This window comes from Polyodon spathula, chromosome 26, assembly GCF_017654505.1.
Source record: "Polyodon spathula isolate WHYD16114869_AA chromosome 26, ASM1765450v1, whole genome shotgun sequence".
NCBI lineage: Eukaryota > Metazoa > Chordata > Actinopteri > Acipenseriformes > Polyodontidae > Polyodon > Polyodon spathula.
In genome coordinates, this window is record NC_054559.1 from 4,528,865 (window position 1) to 4,552,390 (window position 23,526).

A 23,526-nucleotide genomic window follows, 5' to 3' on the forward strand; every position below is an offset into this window, starting at 1 on the left:
CAGTCAACACTGATTTATTTAACCTAGTGTAGTACCAGATATCATGATTTAAAATCAAAATACAAAAAAATGTGTCTTTCAAAACTGCACATTTGGGACCTATACTGTGAACTGATGTACATGGCTGATAATTTATGGAACTATTTTGTTAACTTCAGTTACTTTAAGCAGCTGATTCAGTTACATTTTTAGGCATAAGTTATAGGGCTTTCTGACCTGTGGTAGTGATTTCATTACTAAGCAGTAAATCTCCTCAGAAGCATTACAAAGCAGCACTGACTTTCACTCAAGTCTCTTCACAACTACCACCTGTCTCCTAAATACATTTTACTGCATTGCTAAAAGATTCAAGTTGATAGACAAAATCAATTAGTAAGAATGCAGAGGATTTTAAATAGTATAAGTGGACACCCTAAAGCAACCAACTATGAACACAAGACATCTTGTGTTAAGTTTATGTAAAGTAGTTTACTCAAAAGATAGCATTGATATGGGCTACTTATGAAGATGTTGCTCTACCACTCTGAACATGTATAGATTCTACCATAATTCATCAGAGTGGTCTACCACCCCCCACAACTGGGACCACTGATTTCTCATGATGTTTATATGTATGGAGCAGCAGGTAACTTCAGTGTTGTCACACTACAATACACACAAAGACCTGTGGTCCAATAAATTAACCTTTCTTACCAATGGTGCAATTTGTAGTTATTTTCCTACGTTTGGGATTGTGCCGTAGTAATTCCAATTCGCGTTTGGTTGGCTCCCACGTTGAATACTTTTCACCGACACCTGGCAATTCAAAGACAAATGAATGATAAAACATAAATGTGCAGAGCAATGAAAGATAAAACTGGGAGACAGATAAAATGTAAGTGCATAGGGGATAAAAAGGTTAAATGCTTTACAGCGTCAACATATCTGGTCATTGGCGAAGTAGATTGATACCATGAATACAGTAGTCACTGTGTATAGGAACACCTCCTAAGAGAACACTTTGCCTAAGAGAACACCATTTGGTGAAAAGGATTTTTCCCATTGCAAATGCTCTGCCTAAAGGAACAGGACCTTTGCTTAAAGGAACACCTTTTTGGCAGTGCTAGTGATTCATTCACAGCTGAGACAGTACTTTTTGTCATCCGATAACATCAAACTTAAAGTTGAAATGGTTTATTCAATCTTTTCAAATGTGACTTGTCATCACGAGTCTTGATGCACACTAATTGGTTCATTAAATCTTTCCAGAACCGCTGTCATATCATTGTCTCATTTTGTATTCTCATTTCCACAAGTTCACCTCAAATGGCATGTAAACAAACAGAGAAACACACAGCTGTTTCTCTTGCTACAGAAAGTTGGAAATTGTTCAAATTCCTGAAAAAAAAACCTGAAATTAGACAAGTCAATGAGCAATTAGGTTTGTTCAGTTCTGGTGAGTTGCTTCACCATTCTATTAAATAATTTTGTACATGTCTTGAATATTGCTCCTGTACAGGTATTCGTAATTAAATCTAGAAGGTTGCTGTGTTAAATTTAGTTTGACAGTTAGTTTATGAACATTAGTTTGTCTGTTACTTTATTATTATAGTTAACATGCACTTGTCTATTGTTTTCTCTTGCTTATTCATTTCATATGTTGATGCACATGCCTGATGACAAGCATATTTATTTATTTATTTATATTGTGTCTGGTTATCAACTCTGTCTTAAACAACACTTTGTTTGTTTCCCAAGGGGTGTTCTCGTAGCCAGAGACTACTGTACATGAATTCACTTCACAAGGAAATAAGGCACATTTTAAAATGTACAATAATCATAGGGAATGCAACCAGGACTACTTACATTAACAGATTCTTGATCAAATTAAAAAGGTACCCATAGGGGAAAAAAAACAAAAAAACGCAATATACATTTTTGTTGTATCTATCTATTATTTCTATCAGAATGAATAACAAGTTAAAAACTGACAAATGCAAAGTTTGTGGAGACTACAGTGAGGAACTTAGTTACCCCAGTTTAGATCAGTTACTGCCGAGAACTAAGGGTCTGTCTGCATAAACATGAGCATGCTTGTTAAGTACATCACACATTCATTCACAGCCGAGTTAAACATCTCTATGAATTAATTCTGCATACCTTGTAATTTCCATGCTTTTCTTTGTTCTTCTTTAGCAATCTGTTCCATGTCTTTGTCGTATATGTAGTCTTGACACATAAAACAATATATACCCCCATATAATAGATCTATCGCTGCAGAGAGAGAAAAAAAGTGTTTTAATGTATGGAAGTGAACATTCCTCCTCAATCTTAAACACCTTTGTAGGCACAGATATTGAGAGAGAGTGTCAGAGACAACTAGCACTGTATTTTTGAAAATCATGTTCTTATGTATCCCTTATCCCTATGTATCCCAATAGTCTTTTGAAAGCGGATTAGTATTGCCACTTTTTTTTTTTTGCAGTGAAACAATGATTATCTGGTCTAGCAATGACAGCGTCAGGTAGCCCTTTATCACCAGGATGCTGCCTCACAGTATAATACAGGTACAGAATGCATAAAGCCCAACTTCTGTATAATTTCGAAACAGCAACTGAAGGCAACACAGTGAATCAATAAATGATGTCTTCATTAGACAACTATAAAATATAAATACATCTTTACTAAAAGTAACATACCACATTAATACAGTATATACCTTCCAGTTTTGGTATATATTCTCCTACATAAAGCCTTGTAAATAACATAGTATACAGTAGACACTAAATCACTGAACGTCATGAACTAGGTCACCACTATAATGGAACACATTAAAACTACAAAACGTATTTGTTATTTTATTTAACCCTGTTAACCCGGTGCTTCTAGTCAGTGTATCTTTAGCGATTAGTAGAGATTATTTCATCTGTTAGATTGGTTATTCGCTCCTTTGTGGAGCGCATTGGTGCGGCTCTCTTTTCTTAGTGGTCCTCTTTTATTAGCACACATTTGCAACATTTATGCACTTAGCTAAATCTGGATTTTTTTTTTTTTTTTTAAATATAGGAAACAAATATGTGATTTACATTAAATCCAGGAAAAAAAAAAACCTGTTAAAATATGTTTTTTTTTTTTTTTTTTTTTTTTTTTTACACCTGGCACCCCACACATGGCCATTTCGGTTCTGTTCACTGCAGTTTCACTGACACTCAGCACTTCAAAACATCATTTCTCTAGTTCTACAAGTTGTACAGATAGTCAACGGCTCATTTGAAATGTAAGAACTTGGAATAATTAGCTGTCATTTTTTGTATTTATTTAAAAAAAGTTATACCTTTTTTTTTATTAAATGTTTTCAATTTTTACAGAACTGCCCCTTTCATAGTCTCGCCCCCCCCCCCCCTTACGGACTCTGTGCATAACCTCATGGGGGTGCACTCCACACTGCACACCACTGCTTGAGACTGAAGGTACAGTATGTGGATATATGCTGGTTTCATAGGTGGTTTAACATTGTCCCTATGCTGTTCATGTTCTGTATTGGATTATTATTATTAACCACAGCGGTTTAAGTATAAATAATTAAATTATGACTGTCGACAATACTGCATTGTATGATATTTCCTTTTTTTGTAAAATACCTGTTTTATAGTCTCTTGCATTAATTGGATAACAAAATGTGGTTATAAAACAGACAATGGTGCATTCCAACCATTTCCATTACCCATACTAGTAATGGTATCACCCTGCACTTTTTTTTATGATAAATAAATAAAAGAAAACAGATGTTTTAATGTCAGCTTGAGTAATTTAGGACCATAGAAAGAAATAATGATTAATTTAATATTTATTTACAGTAATAGGTTGGGCTGCAGCGGCATGCTAGCGTGGTTAATGGCTCTTTTCAGACTATTTATATTTGTTGCAATATAAGACAGATTACATATGATTATTAACTTTCTCAACGGGCCCCAAGTCTGGAGTTAAATGGCCAAGAGCTTGTGAGAAAACTGTGCGAGACACAGTAAACACGGATCTCGGTTTTACTTTGGAAAGGTTAAGTGGAACAGTTGAAAAGAAGCTGGATAAATTTGGGGACATCATCTACGCATATAGAAGTGAGAGGTTTGGTGTTAAAAAAAAGGGGAAGGAAAAAGTACAAACTATTCCTGGAAAGTCTAGAGAGCAGCAGGAGATTGAATGCTTAGTTAGAGAAAGTAAGCAGTTGAGGAAGCAATGGAGAAAAGCAGAATAAAGTTAGAAAGAGGGACTCAATCTGTTACAAAGGGTCATAAAAGATAAGCTTGCAACACTGTGCAGAGCTGAGTGCATACGGAAAACGCTACAAAAAGGAGCATGCGAGAACTAACTTTTATTAAAGATCTATTCAAATTTGTAAAGAAGACATTCACCAGTGAGAAAAATGGCACACTTATCTAAGTTTGAGCTGGAGAGATATTTGGAGGAAACACATACAGATTCAAAAAGGCAGGAGCCTGTGTCAATTCCTTCAGACAATCAACCTATCAATCCACCAGAATAACAAATGGAGTACTGGGCACCTAAGTGGGGAAAAAAGTAGAGCAAGCTGTGAAAAATGCAAGGGTGTCAATCTCCTGGGCCTAATGGAGTTCCATAGAGTGTACAAGTGCCCCTGGTGTTTTACAAATCCTGTGGAAATTGATGAAAGTAGCATGGGAAAAACCAGGTTGTACCAAGAGCATGGCACCGAGCAGGTGAGCTCTTTATACCCAAAGAAAAAGATTCTACAAGCAGTCAGTTTTGCCCTATTTCCCCTATTAAACGTAGAAGGCAAGATTATCTTCAGCATTATTGCTGACAGATTGTCAACCTACCTATTAAAGAACTGCTTCATTGACACTTCAGTATAAAAAGCTGGCATTCCAGGTTTCCCAGGATGCTTAGAACACATCAGCGTAATCTGGCAATAAATTCAATCAGCTAAAAAGGAGAGGAAGGAGCTCCATGTGACATTTCTGGATTTGGCTAATGCATATGGTTCAGTGCCACATGAACTTCTTTGGGCAGCATTCGATTTTTTCAGTGTACCGATGACAATAGCAAATTTAGTGAAAGCCTACTTTGGAGATTTGCACTTTAGTTTTTTAATTTCAGAATTCAGCACTATATGGCAATGCCTAGAAGTTGGAATAATGGCAGGATGTACCATTTCTCCAATGGCTTTTACCATGGCAATGGAAGGAATTATTAGGGTATCAAAATGCATAGTGGAGGAGAGCGCTTGGCTTCAGGAATGAGAAGAATGACTACAACAGTAGCATGCACTAATCGGTTATTGGGCAAATTAACCAATAACACTGAATGGGCACGAATGCAATTCAAGACCACTAAAATCAAGGAGCATCTCTATAATTAAAGGTAAAGTACATTAATGGTGAGGCAATACCAGCAGTGTCTGAGAAGCCAGTGAAAAGTCTAGGAGATGGTATGACAGGGATTTAAAGGACACAGTTTGTGTGGGAGAGGTTAGACAACAAGCAGTGGAAGGGTTGAGCGCTTTACCAGGCAAACAAACTCTGGTGCTTTCAGTCTGGTCTACTGCCAAGAATCCTGTGGCCACTGACTGTGTACGAAGTTTCCTTGACAACAGTTGAGAAGCTGGAAGCTTTAAATCAGTTCATACATCAACAAATGGTTGGGAGTTCCACGCTGCCTCAGTAGAGTGGGACTTTATGGTAAACTGCAGCTACCAGCCTCTGCTCTAACCACAGAGTTTAAGTGTGCCAAAGTCCGACTGGAAATAACATTAGTAGATTCACGTGACAAATGCATAAGGTAGGCAGCACCTGTGTTGTAAACTGGAAGAAAATGGGCGACGAAGAAAGCTGCGGAAGATGCTAAGGCTGCCTCACATCGGTGATATTATGGAACAAGTTCAGCATGGAAGAGGGGGTCTTGGTCTCAGTTTAGCTCCTTCTACATGGCACAAGGAAACCCCAGCTCAATGGAGGAAGCTGGTAGTCAACAAGGTGCAAAAGCAGGAGGAGAGGATCAGCTATGTAAAGGCTGTTTCCCAGGCCAAGCAGGGAGAATGGATGAAATGGGAGAGTGTGGAACAACGCAAGATCAGCTGGCAAGACCTATGGACAATGGAACAGAGCAGGATCAGTTTCCTCATCAGATCAAGATATGATGTTCTCCCATCACCACAGAACCTAATCCTCTGTGTGGGTGAGGATCCCTCATGTCCTTTGTGTTCATCAACTGCAACATTAAGGCACATTTTGACAGGATGTAAGGTGGGTCTTAGCCAAGGACGGTTTACTTGGCGCCATGACCAGGTGCTGCGATGTTTGGCCTTAGCATTGGAAGACAAGCGTAACCTGACCAATACGTTGCCACCAGTTCCATCAAAGCATTGCACACATAAGACAATATTCCTCCTTACAGGAGAGCAACCACCAAAAGGTGTTAAAACCAAGCCTCGCCCAGGACAACTGGAAGCTGCTAGAGACTGGAAGATGCTGACAGATGTTGGTCAACGGCTTATTTTTCCACCACTAACCTTCGACCAGACATTGTGGTCTTGATCAGCATGCCTTGTTCATCTGGTAGAGTGAACAGTGCCATGGGAGGATGCTGTGGATGAGGCGTATGAGAGGAAGAAACTTTGGTATGCTCAACTAGCTGCTGAAGCGGAACAGTGAGAATGGAGAATCCGAGTTTACCCAGTGGAGGTGGGTTGTCGAGGATTTGTGGCACACACGACAACCCGGTTTCTCAGAGATGTTGGGTTCAGTGGCCAAGAGTTATCTGAAGCAGCAGAAAGGAGCAGCAACTGGCTGTGTTTGATATGGAAAGATTCTGGATGGAGAGCACAACAGTAAGCTGGGCTGAGTTGAGCGGGGGACGGAGAGGGGTGAAGCTGGGATGCCAGTCACTGTTGAGCCCTCTTGAGGTGTCGTGGGCAAAACACAGAGGATAGAAGGTGCCCACTTGAAGACCCCAGAGATGTACCCTACTTAGCTCAATCCAGACTGTTGTCATGCTGATGCGCTGGGGAGACCACACTGTGGTTGATCCCCAGAGCCAGCATCACAGCCGATGTGTGTGCTGATGGGCTGGGGAGGCAAAATAACCTGATCCCTGCAGCATTACACTTCAGCCATCAACACCAGGCAGAAGGATAACTACATCAACAGATGGAAAGAAATGCAAATGGATGGAGATGCAGATGAATCACATTAGTTTACTGTAAAGCTATGTCTTAGTTGGTGCTTTTCTTGGCGAGAGTAGAGTTCAAATCAGCATGAAGTTTTTTAACATCTACTCTCATGTAATGGAAATCATTCTAATCAATTACCAGGAAATAAACACACATGTGTACTGTGGAGCGAGTCACAAATGCGCTTTGTCTTTAATTCACGAAAATACAAACAAAAACACTTAAAAAAAGGGACAGTGGCCAAAATAAAGACAATAATTCAAAACAAGTATCATGCTGGTTTTAATCCAGCATGAGTAGAAATTGCTTTTAGTTATTTTGTTCTTACTTTCTCTCCATCCCTACATGTAACAATACATTAATGGTCACAATACAAATCGTGATTTTCAGGTTGTGATATGCATCACAATACATGTAATGATCATAATGGGCTACTTGCATGATGCATAGTGAGATTAAATGATCATTTAATCTTTTGTTAAAAAGACAAAAATTATGAGATAGGGAGAGTATGTATTCATACAAACTATAAAAACACACTTTTTTTATTCAAGAACCACTTGGTGAACTACAATGAGCTATTTAGTGCTTTTGGTGTTGTATCAATACGCAAACAATACAGATCTCTACTACAATAAGTACAATATACAGTATTAAGTAAAAGAAACACCAAGATACACATGATGGTAAATTGATGTCTAGTGAAGTGCAAGTGCTATTCTGAAGGACTTCTCTCGATCTTATTACTTGAAGTCCTCCTCCCCATCACTCGTACTTTATAAGCATGCAATATGCAGATATGTGGTTGCTGTACATTATAATAAGGCAAACCCTGCAGATATGGAATATAATCTGGACATCTTGTTCAACTCATTCCACAGGATTCAGTCATACTAATCCAATATTACTTTTTAAATTTCTATGGGGTCAAATGTATCTGGTATCATTCCATGTGAAATGGGCCAATGGTCCCCACCTTGCAGTCTCAGATTCTTGCGATATTGCATATGGAAGTACCTGGAAGTGTTTTTGGAAGAATCCCAAAACATTAGCTCTCAACTCTCATTATTTATTTATTTATTTATTTTTAAGTTTTGGGTCTATAAAGGAGGGTTGCCAATGACAGATATAACAAGCACTGAAAAAGGGGCCTGTGTTTGAGAGGTCAGATCCTTTAAAAGTATTCAAGATATCTTCATGATACTCACTACACACAGGCCTACTCTTCTAGTTTAATAGCAGGTCAATGTATTACCTATATTACCTACTGGTGACGAGAGATGTTAATGCAAAGGAGGTAAATGAACTGTAAGACCAATAAAAATGCCACTTCACACTTGAGAACCCTGAACCAGTGTAGTTATCACTTCCTCTGTAGTTTTTCCAGGTTATTTAACAACAACAACACAAACTATATATGCAATGTCAGTTTCACAGGGTAATTGGTTAGTGAGTTATGATGAGCCCCCAAAGTGGACTACCACTGCCTCCCCCATTATAGATATGTAAAAATATCCTACCTCTGAGTCGTTATACTGTACCACATTGCAGTTGCTTTATTAAGACGCATTATACAATTAACAATGGATACATCAATGTGTCTAAAACCAGTATGGTGCTGCATCTATACTATTCAAAGAAAATCAGTGAAAACAACTGCTAAACAAATCTGTCATAGTATTTGGCTATTTACAAAACAGCATTCAAAAACATTTATTACCATGCTTTCATAGTTTTGCACTGTGCAATATTAAAACAATATGAAAAGAATGAGAGGGCAAGGTAGGGAAGATCACAACATTTTGTCTATTTTGTGTGGAAAGACCCATCTAGTGCAAGGTGCCTCCTACTATTTTCCAACAGAGCATAATAGATGACCTACACATATCTTGGTTCAGAATGTACTGAATTAAATAATGTCCTGCCCCATCAACCCTACGATTGCTCTGCTCTGTCAGAATACCTTGCACTCCAGCTGTGAATAGATGTCAAAATGACCTTCTACAATTCCAACTGCTATTGTGTCAATGCATTAGAACAAAGCTGCCTCGTGTTCCTTCCCACTCCACCCCTGCCTCTTTTTGGTCTGGTAAGTAAGCATTCCATTTATATGCGCTAATGTTACTTCCAAGTGGCCCTGAACTTCATTATCATAAAATAATAAAATTATTAAAAAGCAGCCTTTTACTAGCTGTACTTTCTCAATTCCATCACTGCTACCATATCTACTTGCAGTTGCTAAGACAACCTATTTATAGCCAAACAAGACATTGCACATCTTATGACACAGTGTCTTGCATATCAGCAGAAAGCATTAAATATACAAAGGTTAGGGAACATTGGGTTATTATTATAACCACGGTTCCCTGAAATAGAAATGTAACCATTACCGAAAGGGCATTTACCTGTAAAGACCAAGAAACATGAATAAATATATCAAAGCTGCACGCTAGTGTCTGTGACGCAGTCATGCCCACCCCCGAAGGCATGAGAGAACTGCAGGCACAGCTACAAGCATCATTTTTCCTTCAAATATGCTGCAATCATGGCCACAGCAACCTTGAGGGTTAATGTCGAGTGTACCAAAGCTGTCGCAAGGCAAAATTGCAAAATGACCAGACTGCTACAAGGCTAAGCCTTGTGTGGTACCGTTCAGAACCCCAGTAAGTAGTAGCTAGGGCTAAACCCTAAAACATTGAGGGAGAACTCACCTCTGCTATGTTACATGGGTTGACCCTGAAGCTACCCTCAACACTAGTTCCAAAACCAGGGTTTTGGGGATCCATGACATTCAGTAGATAGAATCTTCTTGGCCTGATAGGCAGTTCTGCATATGTCTGCTATCCATTTGGACAGCCTCTGCCTAGACAGGGCTTGGCCATGGGACTTCATCCCAGAGCAGACAACACATCGTCCAGACTTCCTCCAACTTTTTGTCTTGTCGACATAGCACGCCAGGGCCCACACTGGGCAGAGTATTGAGCTGTAGCTCCCTGTCAGACTGGGAGGTGGTGCAAAGAAGCCATTATGTGGAGAGCCATTCTACACAGTGCCCCAGCCCAGGCTAGTGACAGCCTCCCTTTTGTTGACACCACCCAATGCTATGCCGGAGTACACATAGGCAGGCTGTTTTCACCAAGAGAGTGCCTTTAGACAGTGATGAAACACCGTCAATTCGCGGTTCAATGCAGGCTGAAAAAACCCTGCTGTTGAACCAGGCTTGCATAAGGTGCATGCGCATGAGACTCACAGTTAGGGTCTGAGAAGTTGTTGCCCTCAAGCCCAGAAGTTCTGTGGACGCTTGGAGAAATGCACACAAAACTCGCAGGAAAGCGGTTTGATAAAAGACAGCAACTGGGCTGTCTAAGGTCTGCTTGGTACTAGACAGGCAAGCTGCTCTTGTATGTGTCACAGGGATAAACCCAGGCATTATGGAAATAGAAAGAAATGCACAGCAAGAACGTAGTTGCTGTTTTGTACCGGTTCACACCGGTTAAGCACATTAGTGCGCAATGAGGGGTTACATGTCCCCTGCGCCACCATTCTAGACCTCGCCCCAGCTGAGGCTGGACATGTCTGCTCGAACAGCCACGTCGCTGTGTAAAAGGGCGGGTGCAGTCAGTACATGCATCTCTTGCATACAGTACTTACTGTAACAGGGTTGGTGTAGTATACAGATCTAACAAAAACCTCAGAAAACACAAGCAGCAACAGCACCATACAGTATGTTACACGCAAAAGTACTGTAAAAAGATAAAAACAAATCGAGCCTCAAACCGGGTCTGCTGGTACTGGACCAGAGATGGTATCGCTGTTTAAACCAAAGTACCGACTTTGAACCGAGTCTGAACGTTGATGAACCGAGCAGGCAATAATATGAACCTAGACTAACAGAATAGTTCAGCAGCCACATGGCGCATGAGCACTAGTGTGGTACGATACTGTACAGTACCCTTGGTACGGTGAGGTTAGGTGGCACAGTCGGTGGTGGTTCACCAGGTACAGTACCTTTGGTGCAGTCCGGTTCGGTGGTACCCCGGTAACCTTGTTCACTGTTCAGTACATGTACCGGGTCGGAAACAGGGCAGTTCTGTGACCCACAGTTACCGCAGAAGCAATATATAGGGATTCCCACCTATATAGATTCAGGCAAACCAACACAGTCCTAAGACTGGGGAAAGCCTGCTGTCAGAGTCCTGACAGTCCTCATAATGGCACTACATGCAGAGAACAGGGTGGCTACGAAACACTGCGGGAAGGACTGAACAGCCAAACCCAACAACTACTAGTGAATTGGACTGGTAACCTCATTTGATGTACAGTGTACCGGCGGGAAGAGGAGCAGGTCTGGACCTACAGTTACCATGGGAGTGATTCATAGGGATGCGCACCTATAATCGCGTTTGGATAACCCAAATCCGAAAACTGAGAAAAGCCTACTGTTAGAGCCCGAACAGTCTTCACAATAATTCTGCAGGCCGAACTAATGTGGCAACGAGAGAAAACTGCAAGCAGCTTAGCCCAAACAGTGCGTCTTGGTCCAACGCAGGACAGCAAGCCCAACAGCTGTGCTCTTATGTCTGTGAAAAAAAATGAAAAATACAGAGAAAACTTCACACAAAACATTTTAAAAATTCAAAAAGAAGCTAGCACATAGAGTGAGAGAGAACACAAGTAGCCGACTTAAGGTTGTTCGATCCCGGGGAAGGGGCAATGGAGCCCCTGGCTTCGCACGGGGCACAAAGCCGCTATAGGACTAACGAAAACCACGGCAGTGGCTGTCTTTTTCGGAATTGTCAGCTCTTACCGTCAAGTAAAACGTAGTTTTTTGTGTTTAATATCCATTATTTTTTCACTAGAAGGCTTATTTTAAAACATGATTATAGTCCTGTCTATATATCTGAAAAATGAAGTTTTTGGTTTGCTATTTTTTTTTTTTATTAGTGGTGCAACTCTTAGTTTTTGTGTAAGAAAGTCTATTATAATGGACCACATTTTAGATACCTCACACATACACACATAGACTTCTCATACATAAAACAAGCTATTATTATTAGGATATTACATTTAACAATTTTTAAAAACATGAATACTTTAGTTATGTTTATATTAGGCTAGCTATGTGATTATTAACATGAATATATTCATAAATGTATTTATACTATGTTTAAAAATTTACATGGATTCAAATGGCGTCATTAGGAGAATGGCACATTTCCATACAATCAATTCAACCATTTCATTGCTTAATATAAACAAGATAATAGCCTAATAATCATGAACAAGATCGCTGTGATACTTGCAACTTCGTTAACTAGGGATTTCAACATGTAAACAAAACATTGTTGTAAATCACACAAAATAAATAGAAAAATACATAAGCGCTGCCTTTTTTTTTGTTCAAATGCAGCTACCTTAGTGTATTCACTACTATACTTTATGTATTGTGAGTCGCAGTTCACACGGAATAAAGGTTCTGAACATGAATGATCAATCAAACGCTGCAAATCCATAATTGTTTGTGAACAATTTCTTACATTACTGTTGTTTTTCGGAAATAAACCTGCAGACATTTGGTAATATTAATTATCATGCACATTATATTGTTTGCAATACGTTATCGTACACAATATACTATTATTACCAATATAAATCTTATGTTTATGTTTTAAAGTGTATATAAAACTATAAATATATACTGATTAATACCTTGGCTGCAAATATTTACAGTGCCTATAGAAAGTCTACACCCCCTTGAACTTTTTTCATATTCTGTTGTGTCAGTGCCGAATTTAAATGAGGACTTTTTTCCACTTATCTACACATCATACTCCACACTGTTAAAGGGAAAAAAAGTTTTAATTGAGAAAAAAATTATACATTAAAAATACTACACTGAAATATCATAATTGGATAAGTCTCCACCCCCCTGAGTTAATACTTGGTGGAAGCACCTTTGGCAGCAATTACAGCTGTGAGTCTGTTAGGATAGGTCTCTACCAACTTTGCACACCTAGATTTGTCAATATTTCACCATTCTTCTTTACAAAACTCTTCAAGCTCTGTCAAGTTCCTTGGGGAGTGTTGATGGACAGTAACCTTCAAGTCATGCCACAATTTGATTGGATTTAGGTCGGGGCTCTGACCAGGCCTCTCAAGGACATTTACTTTTTTGTTCTTTAGCCACTCCAGTGTAGCTCTGGCTGTGTGCTTTGTTGATGATGCTGATCCCTTAAGAACAAACTTGACATGGCTTTGAGATGAGAACGAGCACTGGTGGGTCTCATGGTCTCCCCTCGTTTGTACATTTTCACATGTTCTAATGATGAAGTCAAATAGAAATGTATCCACGTGCTCTCGGTTTAGTTAAATTCAAAACCAAAAGGAAACTGAATTGGGATTTGAAATTGAGTTTGGTAAATAGTGACACTTGGACCTGAGGCAGTTACAATTAATCGCCTCCTCCTGTTATCAACCTTTAATTTGGCTTGCAAGATGAGCATGGTAGATTATTCTAATCATTATTTTGCACTCCGCTTTGAGAAGCTTTTCAGTTGAGGATAAACAACGAGGAGTGCTAAATTAATTTTAAATGACCAACTTTTATTAAGAAAAATCAAGAGTTGGCCACTGTGGATTTGAGGGTATGTTTGTTTTTTACATGAAGCTACTTTAGAACCAACTAATTTAACGTGAACGCAATTTATCTCTGCAATTCTTCTCAATACCTATTTTAAATCTTTGATATGTCTGTATGGGTGTCCAGTTTAAATGTTTAGCCATTTACTCAAAACAAAAACACACACAATGACGAGCCACTAATACATTCTCTACATTATGCATTTGCTTTGTTTTTTTAAATGGGAGCTTTAAATGGGGAGCACTGTTTTTGCATTTCAAAGTTTAAACAATTTCCCCAATGTTGTTTTTTTCAATGCGTAAGTGTTCCCGAATGAGTGTCTCTGAAAAGGTCAGTGTCAATGACAATCTTGTACAGATTTACAACTTTGGTTTATTGTGCAATATCATTTCAGCATTTAGCTTATATTAGATATACAAAAGTATACAGAATTCTTCTTGTTTGTACTCATCACACCATAGGTATAACAGTAACGGAGAATGAAGCTTTCTTTTTTGGGTTGGCTAGGTGAACCATGTATAGTACTGGTTGGTGTATAACACTACCTTGAAACTGACCTGTGAATATTTGGAGGATACGCCCTCTATTGGACAGAGAAAGCACTTCAGTTTAGATCCTACACACACTTCATCCTTAGCAGACAGGGGTGGAGTTAATGAATGTTAATACTCCCGTGGGTGTTTCAGTGAGTATGTGTGAGCATGTGGTTTTATTGACCATACCCATTACTGATATGCACACCGAAGCTTGAGAAACAAAGACATCAAGGCTAAATAAACCCAGCGCTAGAAGCAGTTTACGGGCTACTGTTCAGGACTCTTACCCAGGTTATGCCGTTTGTTTTTTGCATGTTCGTGAATGTGTTTCTTGGTAAAGCAGCCAAAGAAGACGCAGTAGAGGCAGGAATGAAGTCTGTTCAGGTGGGCGCCGCACATGTGACAGATACAAGATTTTGCCTATGAAGAAAAAAGACAAATATTTCAGTTTTATCATCATTTGCAGAAATTGGGGTAGAACATTCACTCTAAAATACATGTTATTGTTCCCCTCTGCAGAAGTGGCCAAAGTCTCCCACAAAATAAAAATAAAAATCCCATTCTCTTGGTGCCCTGGCCTGCTAGAACATCTCTATCAGCACTTCAAATAACTAGAGCTGCAGCTACATTATATATTTAATAGAGAACTGTCCTATTTACGTATAAAAGAAAACAGGGAAAGCACTCAAAAGACAAAAAACAAATGCAATACAAAAATAGCCCCCCAACTGCCCCACCCACTCGCACGTCATTTTTAATGATCTTACAACTGTGTAATATTTACCCGCAACTTCAAAAGATCTTCAGCAATACTGAAATAATTTTAAATGAATTTCAATGTCTAAAAAGAACAGAGCCAAATTCTAGTAGATCTTACCAAATATGAATTACAATCACTCTGCAGGACTTGTGTCTCTATGAAAGACGTTGACATCATAGTAAAACATAAAACACCAAAATCTGATCAGTTGAGCAGTGTACTGTATTCAGTAACGTTGAAGATTTATAAAAACTAAAACCTAAGTCCCCTTTACAAGGATTCTGAATGAACTGCCCTCAATTCCTTTAAATAAGTTTGAGGTATCAATCTGGAGAAAAGTTAATCAGGAATTGGTGCAGTCTTGGATACAGAACAACCTTAAGCATCTATAATCCATCATAAAAAGAACGATGCATAGCAACATACAATTAAAATGTTTCATTTAAAATGTACTGTATGTGCTACAGATGGTCTATGCACAAAAGCAATAACACCTGACAAGATTTGAACACCCTGGAGTGTGTTACTGCACTTATAAAATGGCGTCTCCAAGCCGAACACACCCGCCCAAAGAGAATTGGTTGTCAAGTGATTCAGGCAGAGTGGTTCTGAAAGTTCCAAGCTGTGTAGGTATCCTGAATATTTGAGGAAGAGGAATAACACATTGATCAAATATTTGAACACGTAGGGGTGTTGATCAGCACGAACTGAAGCCAAGCGCCATTACACAGACTAGGCCTTCGAATATTGGACCATATTTGAACCCCTCCCCTTCAAAGTGAACCGGTTATCAAGAGAATCAGCCAAGCTGTGCTGGTGTGGTGTTAGCCACTGACACTGCTCCCTCTATTTATAATTATTTGTCAAATACAACCCCTTGTACGTGCTGAAACTCTCAATCATACAGAAAAACAAGCAATTCAATATATTTTCTGTAAGTGGTTAGCAGCGTTGTCTTCAGATTAGGAGGTGGCAGTTTTAATCTCCGGGACCAGCTCAAAGGGAGTAATCTAATGCATGCACGTCTCATTTTTAAATACACAGAAACATATAAATCAGTTAACCACTCTGTCCTCTAGAGATTATGCCCTAGGCTAAAGGGGCCCATTGCAAAAATCTATTCAATTTAGCAGTGTTTATAAATGTCTGGATGTGAAAGTTGAGCCTAGCCACCTCAGGTGAGCTTTGCAAAGGCAATGTCTTGCCTTCAAAGTACCGGCATAACAAAACCTTCATAACAGGTCATTTTTACCACCTTCAGACACTTTCTCACCACGTTGGGTTGAGTTACAGATCACCCCCCCCCCCCCCCAAGATTAAAAATCATGTGTGGTTTACGCATCACCGACCACAAATCAAGAGAAACACACCCACTTGGATAGACTTTTAATGCATACATCAGTAATACACTTTGGGTTTGGGTGTGGCAGGCTGGCTCAGTAGGTATTGCAGCAAGTACTGTGTTCCCTCTCCCATTCAAAACAAAACTTCGGTCTGAGGTTTGATAGGTAACTTTTAGGAATTATTAAACAAGATGCAGGCTACATGTCTTACACTACAGAATAAAGGACTGACAAGAAAAACAGGTTTTATAGATTCCTATTATGGTGTGTCAGTGTAGAAAAGCCTTGCACATAAAGCGGGGGCAGGGCAAAGCCCTGCTTGTAAATATATGTATTGTTTGGCGTTTATTGGTGACAGGACTAAATAATACTACATTGTTTGGGAACAGGTGAATTTGTGTGTGTATTTAAAAATTTTTTATATGTGTTGTTTATGTAAAACGAGCATGGTTTGAATGTATTTTGTATTTATTTAAAATACGATATTTCGTTATTGTTTGGCAGCATGGATGGCAAATCCCCATCCTACAAAACTTGTGTAGAATGTGACCATCTCCGCAGTTGATTAACAGGCGTGTTAATTTGGAGATGGTCAAAGGTATATAAGCCTGCAGCTTTTATTGTTTTGGGTGGGTGTTCAGAGGACAGAACGAAAGCGAGCGGAGATGATCTAAAATTGAAGTAAAAAGAAAACAACTGCTACTCGTGCTGGGAAGCAGCAACACGGTACTCGTTTTGTGTTCAAGATCTGTTTTGTTTAAACTTTTATTTTTGCTCAGTGACCAGTGTTTTTTTTTTTTTAAATATATTATTTGTTTTCATTAATAAAAACAGCGCCGCAAAGTGCTTTTCACCCAAGTACCTGCCTGTGTTGTTTACATCAGCTATCTGGTCTGGGGATGTCATCAACCTTCGGCTACCCTGTCACATATGGGTTAAGGCAATAACCCAAATAACACTAGTGTGTGTAATTTAGTTTCTTAATATACAGTCTACAATAAGCTATACATGTCGTAAAAATGACCTTGTAATGCGTGAATATAACAAAAAATACATATATGGAGTCAGACTTGGATTCAAGAGCAAGTACATTTAAATTACACCGTATTTGTATATTACTGGTACCAAAGGGATAAAAACTATTAAAAGACTAGCGGATAACTCAACACTGTCGTTTCACGTGACTGACCTCTGATTGAAACTGATTGTACTACAATGGACGAATGAACAAAGTGCAGCTGGTTACAGTGTCAGTTCATAATTAGTTCTTGTTCAATTGGTTTTGTTCACTCAGTTAACAAATGTACATTATACAGAATTAACTTTTGCTATTTAAGCCATCAAAAATTAGACAGTACACTATCTAAAAGTACAGTCAACAGTTTGTGGTTGGATTGATTTCGTAAAAATAACGCTGTACTTATTTTACTAATTCTTATTTCAGTCGAACTATCCAAGTTGTGCCTAGTTTGTACATTACTGTATACTGCAATTGATTAATTCACTGCAGTTCTTTCAACCGTTTTCATAAGGACATTTAACTAAAAATAAAAACTTGTAAATACTGTAAACGTGCAAGTTCTGTTACTTACATGCATGTCAATGCCATGGCCCATGCACCCATGGTTAACTCGACACCTTGGATAAGTCAACACTAAATGGCATCCCCGTAGGGTGTCATGTTAACCGAGGCTAACTGTATTTGCATTTGACCGATTTCAAATGCATTTAGCAAGTGTTACTATCTAACCAATTCCAAGTGCTACTAATGATGCAGCTATTAGTGATGCATTGTTAAAGTACTTGCAGGATTAAATTTAGAACTTGCAGGTTTCTGGGTTTTGATAAAGTATTCCTTCTGCAATTAGTTTCAGTATATATTTTAACAAATGTATTTGAATCTAGGAGGCTGTGTGGTCCAGTGGTCCATATTTGTATTTGCAAGATTTAGAAGTATTTGCATTTGAATGCAGTTGTACTCAAGCCAGACAGGTCTTTGAGATTGGATTATGTGTGTTTGATGTTAGGGATATATTCCCATGTTACCGCATTAGTAATATAATACAACATACATCATTTTGCAGATATGTAAATTGTCTCAGAAAACAATAAAAGCATAGAATTTAAAATGTTGTAATACATTTAAATACTATTTTCAGCATGTTTATTTCCTCTACTAGAAAATAATTATAAAATCACTAAGCATTTGAAAAGGGAATTACAGTATTATCAGAATTAATATAGGTGGTCTTTCATTACTATTTGCTTATTAATCTGGTAATATTTCTATAGTGTTAATGTAACATGTTGGTATACTTATGACCCATTTCCCACATTTCTGCATTTCACAAACTTAGTGGGATTGTCAAATCAGTTGGTAGCAGCCCTGCACAGTTCTATACAATGCAGATTGTATAACAGTCAGTGTGCTGTGTGTGCAGAAGTGTGGCACCTTTTACATATTACACTTATTTTTCTTGCCCAAGGTAGACCTGCTATCAAAGCTTGCGAACCATAGTTGTAAAGAATCAAACACTATTGGTACAAACAATCTGTCAATGCAGACAGCACTATAGTATCTCAACAGTTTTCAGACTAATCAGTTCTGAATATCAAATACACGTTTAACATAACGTATGCCTCTTTCATAGAGTAAAATGTGAGATCTGCAGAAGTGATTGTAATACAGTACATATTACATAACATTTACTGGAATTGTGTAGTTCGCTATTTATGTTTTAAGGTGCATTAGCTGAGAAAGCTATGTTTAGGAAGCAACTAGGGCTTTTGTGGACCCTTGTTGCATCTTACAGCAACGCACTATATCATAATAGCCTTGCTATGTGCAATATATTACAGAGGGATGAGCTGAATACACACAGTGCAGAATAACCTGGGTTCCATTTGCAATCTGTTTACCTTTTCAATTAAATACTCATTTTTTAGCTAATTATAAAAAAAGGAGTTTATTTAACATTATTTTCTGCAATGCACCACTGCAGAGCACTCAGTTGAAAAACAAGGGCACTGCCAATACTGCAGTAGTATTCTATCCAGCAGACCCAGCCTAAAAATCTATTTCAGTTCTGTTTAGCCCTCCATTCTCCACAGTCAGCATTATAAGTGATGGTTTTAATGTCCTATTAGGTAATGTATTGATCAGCTCTTGGCACGTGGCATGGTTAGTAATAAGTAATAATGTTACAGCGTCCATTTGCATTTCCCCCAGACATCGTTCACACAGGGTGGGGATTTCCTTAACATCCACTGCTGAAACCAGAGAGTTCTACCTACAAAGTCACAAATAAAGAAATTCAAACCTTGCAGAGAATGCATTAACACACATAACAGAACACAGAACTATTAATACATACAGTGGCTCTCAAAAGTATTCACCCCCCCTTGGACTTTTCCACATTTTATTGTGTTACAACATGGAATCAAAATGGATTTAATTAGGAGTTTTTGCCACTGATCAAAATTAAGGCCAAAAAAAGTCCATAATGTCAAAGTGAAAAATAAAATCTACAAATTGTTCTAAATTAAATAAAAAACAGAAAATAATTGATTGCATAAGTATTCACTCCCATGAGTCAATATTTGGTAGAGGCACCTTTGGCAGCAATTACAGCCATGTGGATAAGTCTCTACCTGCTTTGCACATTTCGACACTGCAATTTTTGCCCATTCTTCTTTGAAAATTGCTCAATGGGGATGGATGGAGACCTTTGGTGAACAGCAATTTTCAACTCTTTCCACATATTGTCAATTGGATTGAGATCCGGGCTTTGACTGGTCCATTGACCTTTTTGTTTTTAAGCTACTCCAGTGTGGCTTTGGCTGTATGTTTGGGGTCATTGTCCTGATGGAAGATGAATCTTCACCCAAGTCCCAGGTCTCTTGCAGGTTTTCCTCCAGGATTTCTCTGTACTTTGCTGCACCAATTTTGCCCTCTATCTTCACAAGCGTTCCAGTCCTTGACGCAGAGAAGTATCCCCATAGCATGATGCTGCCACCACCATGCTTCACGGTAGGGATAGTGTTCTCAGGGTGATGTGCGGTGTTAGGCTTGCGCTAAACAGCGCTTAGCTTTGAGGCCAAAAAGCTCTATTTTGGTCTCATCAATCCACTGAATCTTCTTCCACTTGGTCTCGGAGTCTCCCACATGCCTTCTGGCAAACTCCAGCTGAGATTTGATGGGAGTTTTTTTTCAACAATGGCTTTTTTTTTGCCAATATCCCAAAAAGGCCAGTTTTCTGAAGCACCTGGGCTATTGTTGCCGTATGCAGTGTCTCCCAGCTCAGCCGCTAAAGACTGTAACTCCTTTAGAGTTGCCATAGGTTTCTTGGCGGCCTCCCTGACTAGTGCACTTCTCACCCAGGATACTTTTTGAGGACGGCCTGTTCTAGACAGATTCACAGTTGTAGCCATACGCTCTCCATTTCTTAATAATGGACTTTACAGTGCTCCAGGGGATATTCAATACATCCTACCCCTGATTGGTGCTTTTGAAGAACCTTATTCCGGATTTGCTATGAATGTTCCTTCATCTTCATGACGTAGGTTTTGTTAGGAAATGTACTAACCAATTGTGAGACCTCCCAGAGACAGGTGTATTTAACCTGAAATCATGTGAAACACCTTAATTGCACACAGGTGGCCTCCATTCAACTAATTACGTGACTTCTAAAGACAACTGGTTGCACCAGAGCTTATTTAGGTGTAAATACTTATGCAATCAATTATCTTCTGTTTTATATTTGTAATTAATTTAGAACAATTTGTAGATTTTATTTTTCACTTTGACATCATGGACTTTTTTTTGTGTTGATCAGTGGCAAAAACTCAATCCATTTTGATTCCATGATGTAACACAACAAAATGTGGAAAAGTCCAAGGGGGAGTGAATACTTTTGAGAGCCACTGTCCTGCCACACTTTCAAGCTGTTAATGGTACAGTATTGAATTTGTGAATAGGTTATGATTTATGTTCTAGGTTTGCATACATTTTTTGTTACAAGCAATAAAATAAATATTATTGATGATTTTTAGAACCTCACATAAAACATCCAAAGAAATATATTGAGCCATGCTTAAAAATGTAGCTGTGCTCCCAAGTGGCGCATCAGGTAAAGACGAGCCACGTGTAGTGCAGGATGTGCCCTATAGCCTGGATGGCGCCAGGGTGTCCTCCGCTCACCGCACACCAGACTCCTGTAGTCTGGCTGGGCGCCTGCCCAGAGCTGCGTTGTTCTCCGACGCTGTAGCTCTGAGTTGGTTGCATGGTAGGTCTGCAGTGTGAAAAGAAGCAGTCGAGCCTAAAAATAAGTGGCTATTCTAAATTGGGGGGAAAAAAAAAAAAAACTGGCAACTTCTAAAATTAAAAAAAATTATATATATATATATATATATATATATATATATATATATATATATATATAATAAATATATAAATAAAATAACATGTAGGCTGTAACCAGACGAGAGTTTCTGAAGCTGTGGTTTTTAGAAGCGGTATTCACATTATAAGTAGTTAACCAAATGGGTTGAACTACAATACACGTACAAATATTATGACCTGGTCTACCTAGTATTCCAGATAAAAGGCTATATGAAGAAACAGTGTATGAAGCAGGCTCACAGTCCTTACACCAATAAACACAAACATAAGGTGCAATAAAAATCAATTTTGGTCAGCATTGCTTAATAGGCAAAGCAGAAATGAGGGTTTTATTGACACAAAGGCCTACCCCTTCTCACCTAGCAATACACCAGCTATACTATTATAGCACCATATAGAAATTGTTATTTGCATCGTTTGCTAAATCAATTACCGCAATATTACAGGATAATGGTACAGACAATGTTAGTAAGTCACAGCTAACAAACCACACCTGAAAAACCTTCCTTACTTGTCAGTTAAACAATGTGAAAGGCTTACAGTTGTGTCTAGTTCCCATCAAAGGAAAGGACCTTTGTGTATCAAACTTAATATAAGCAACTCAGAGACAACATTGACTATCTCTGGTCTCTGGCTATTCAATATTAATGCTTGTGGCACTGTGGCAAGGCGAATGGTATATGCTTGTGGGGGGAAGCATTGGGTGGCAGGGAGGGAGTTAAAATCCTCCCTGCAAAAACACATGGGAATGTGGCTGCAGCCAGAAATTGAATAAATGGATTAAGGCTGGATTTACGTCTGTGTCCGTGTTTATTTACATTTGGCGAGTTTGTGTTACTCCAATGGCCACCGTGTCTTTTGTTTTGTTTCAGTATTTGTTTATTGTTATTTGTTTGTAAATAAACAGGTGCATTCATGCTTTACTGCAGCTCTTCTGTGTCCGAGTCTCCCTTCCTGGTCGTAACAGCCTGGCCAATTACACTGTTCAGTCACAATGCTATATACACATATGCTGCAAGCATTTAATCCTTGATACAAGGTAGGCTCATGTTACATACAAATAAAAGATAAATGACACATTAAGTTAAGTTTAGAAATTGAAGGCATGCAAGTAGACTAGATGTAATTACAAGCATTTGCTTGTGTAGCGAGAAGTTTGATTTCCACCCAGAAAACCCTAAGCTTATTTTTCATCATTAAATGACATTTCTGTGGAACAAATATAAAAATGGAAACGTGTTTGGTATGCCTGGTATTGAAAAATAGGCACAGTGTTTCATGGAAGCGAATCCACCTTCTTAACAGCTGGATTTATGTATGACAACAATAAAAATACAGAAGCAATGCTCAGCAATAAAATTAGTGCAGCAAGAATATTTTCACAAACACAGTCAAACACTTTTCCATGTTTAAAATTAAAAGGTTTTATAGCAATATTATAGTACACATTTGGGTTTTCCTGATCTATTTGCTCCACACCAAGGGGGAGTATTAGATATCTAATACAAAGCACTCCCATAAACTTACACAGTTCAAAATTGTGCCTATAACGTCAACATAAAAAAAACGAAGTATATATACGAAGCTGCGTTTCATCATGTAGAAAAATACTGCTGTTTAAAAAGTCCAAACCCCAGAGTAGAGGCTCAGATGTTTTTTT

General features: G+C 38.6%; 1 protein-coding gene across 2 annotated transcripts in view; it reads right to left on the reverse strand.

Annotated features, from left to right (window-relative positions):
* LOC121300707 (ubiquitin carboxyl-terminal hydrolase 22) overlaps positions 1–23,526 on the reverse strand; it is an 86,232-nt gene that overhangs the window by 36,246 nt on the left and 26,460 nt on the right. For both annotated transcript variants that reach the window (XM_041229419.1, XM_041229420.1), the window contains 3 exons: positions 14,650–14,782; positions 2,140–2,253; positions 694–795 (listed from right to left, as the gene is read on the reverse strand). In XM_041229419.1, the coding sequence (XP_041085353.1) occupies positions 694–795; positions 2,140–2,253; positions 14,650–14,782 (349 nt within the window). The remainder of the gene's footprint in view (positions 1–693; positions 796–2,139; positions 2,254–14,649; positions 14,783–23,526) is intronic.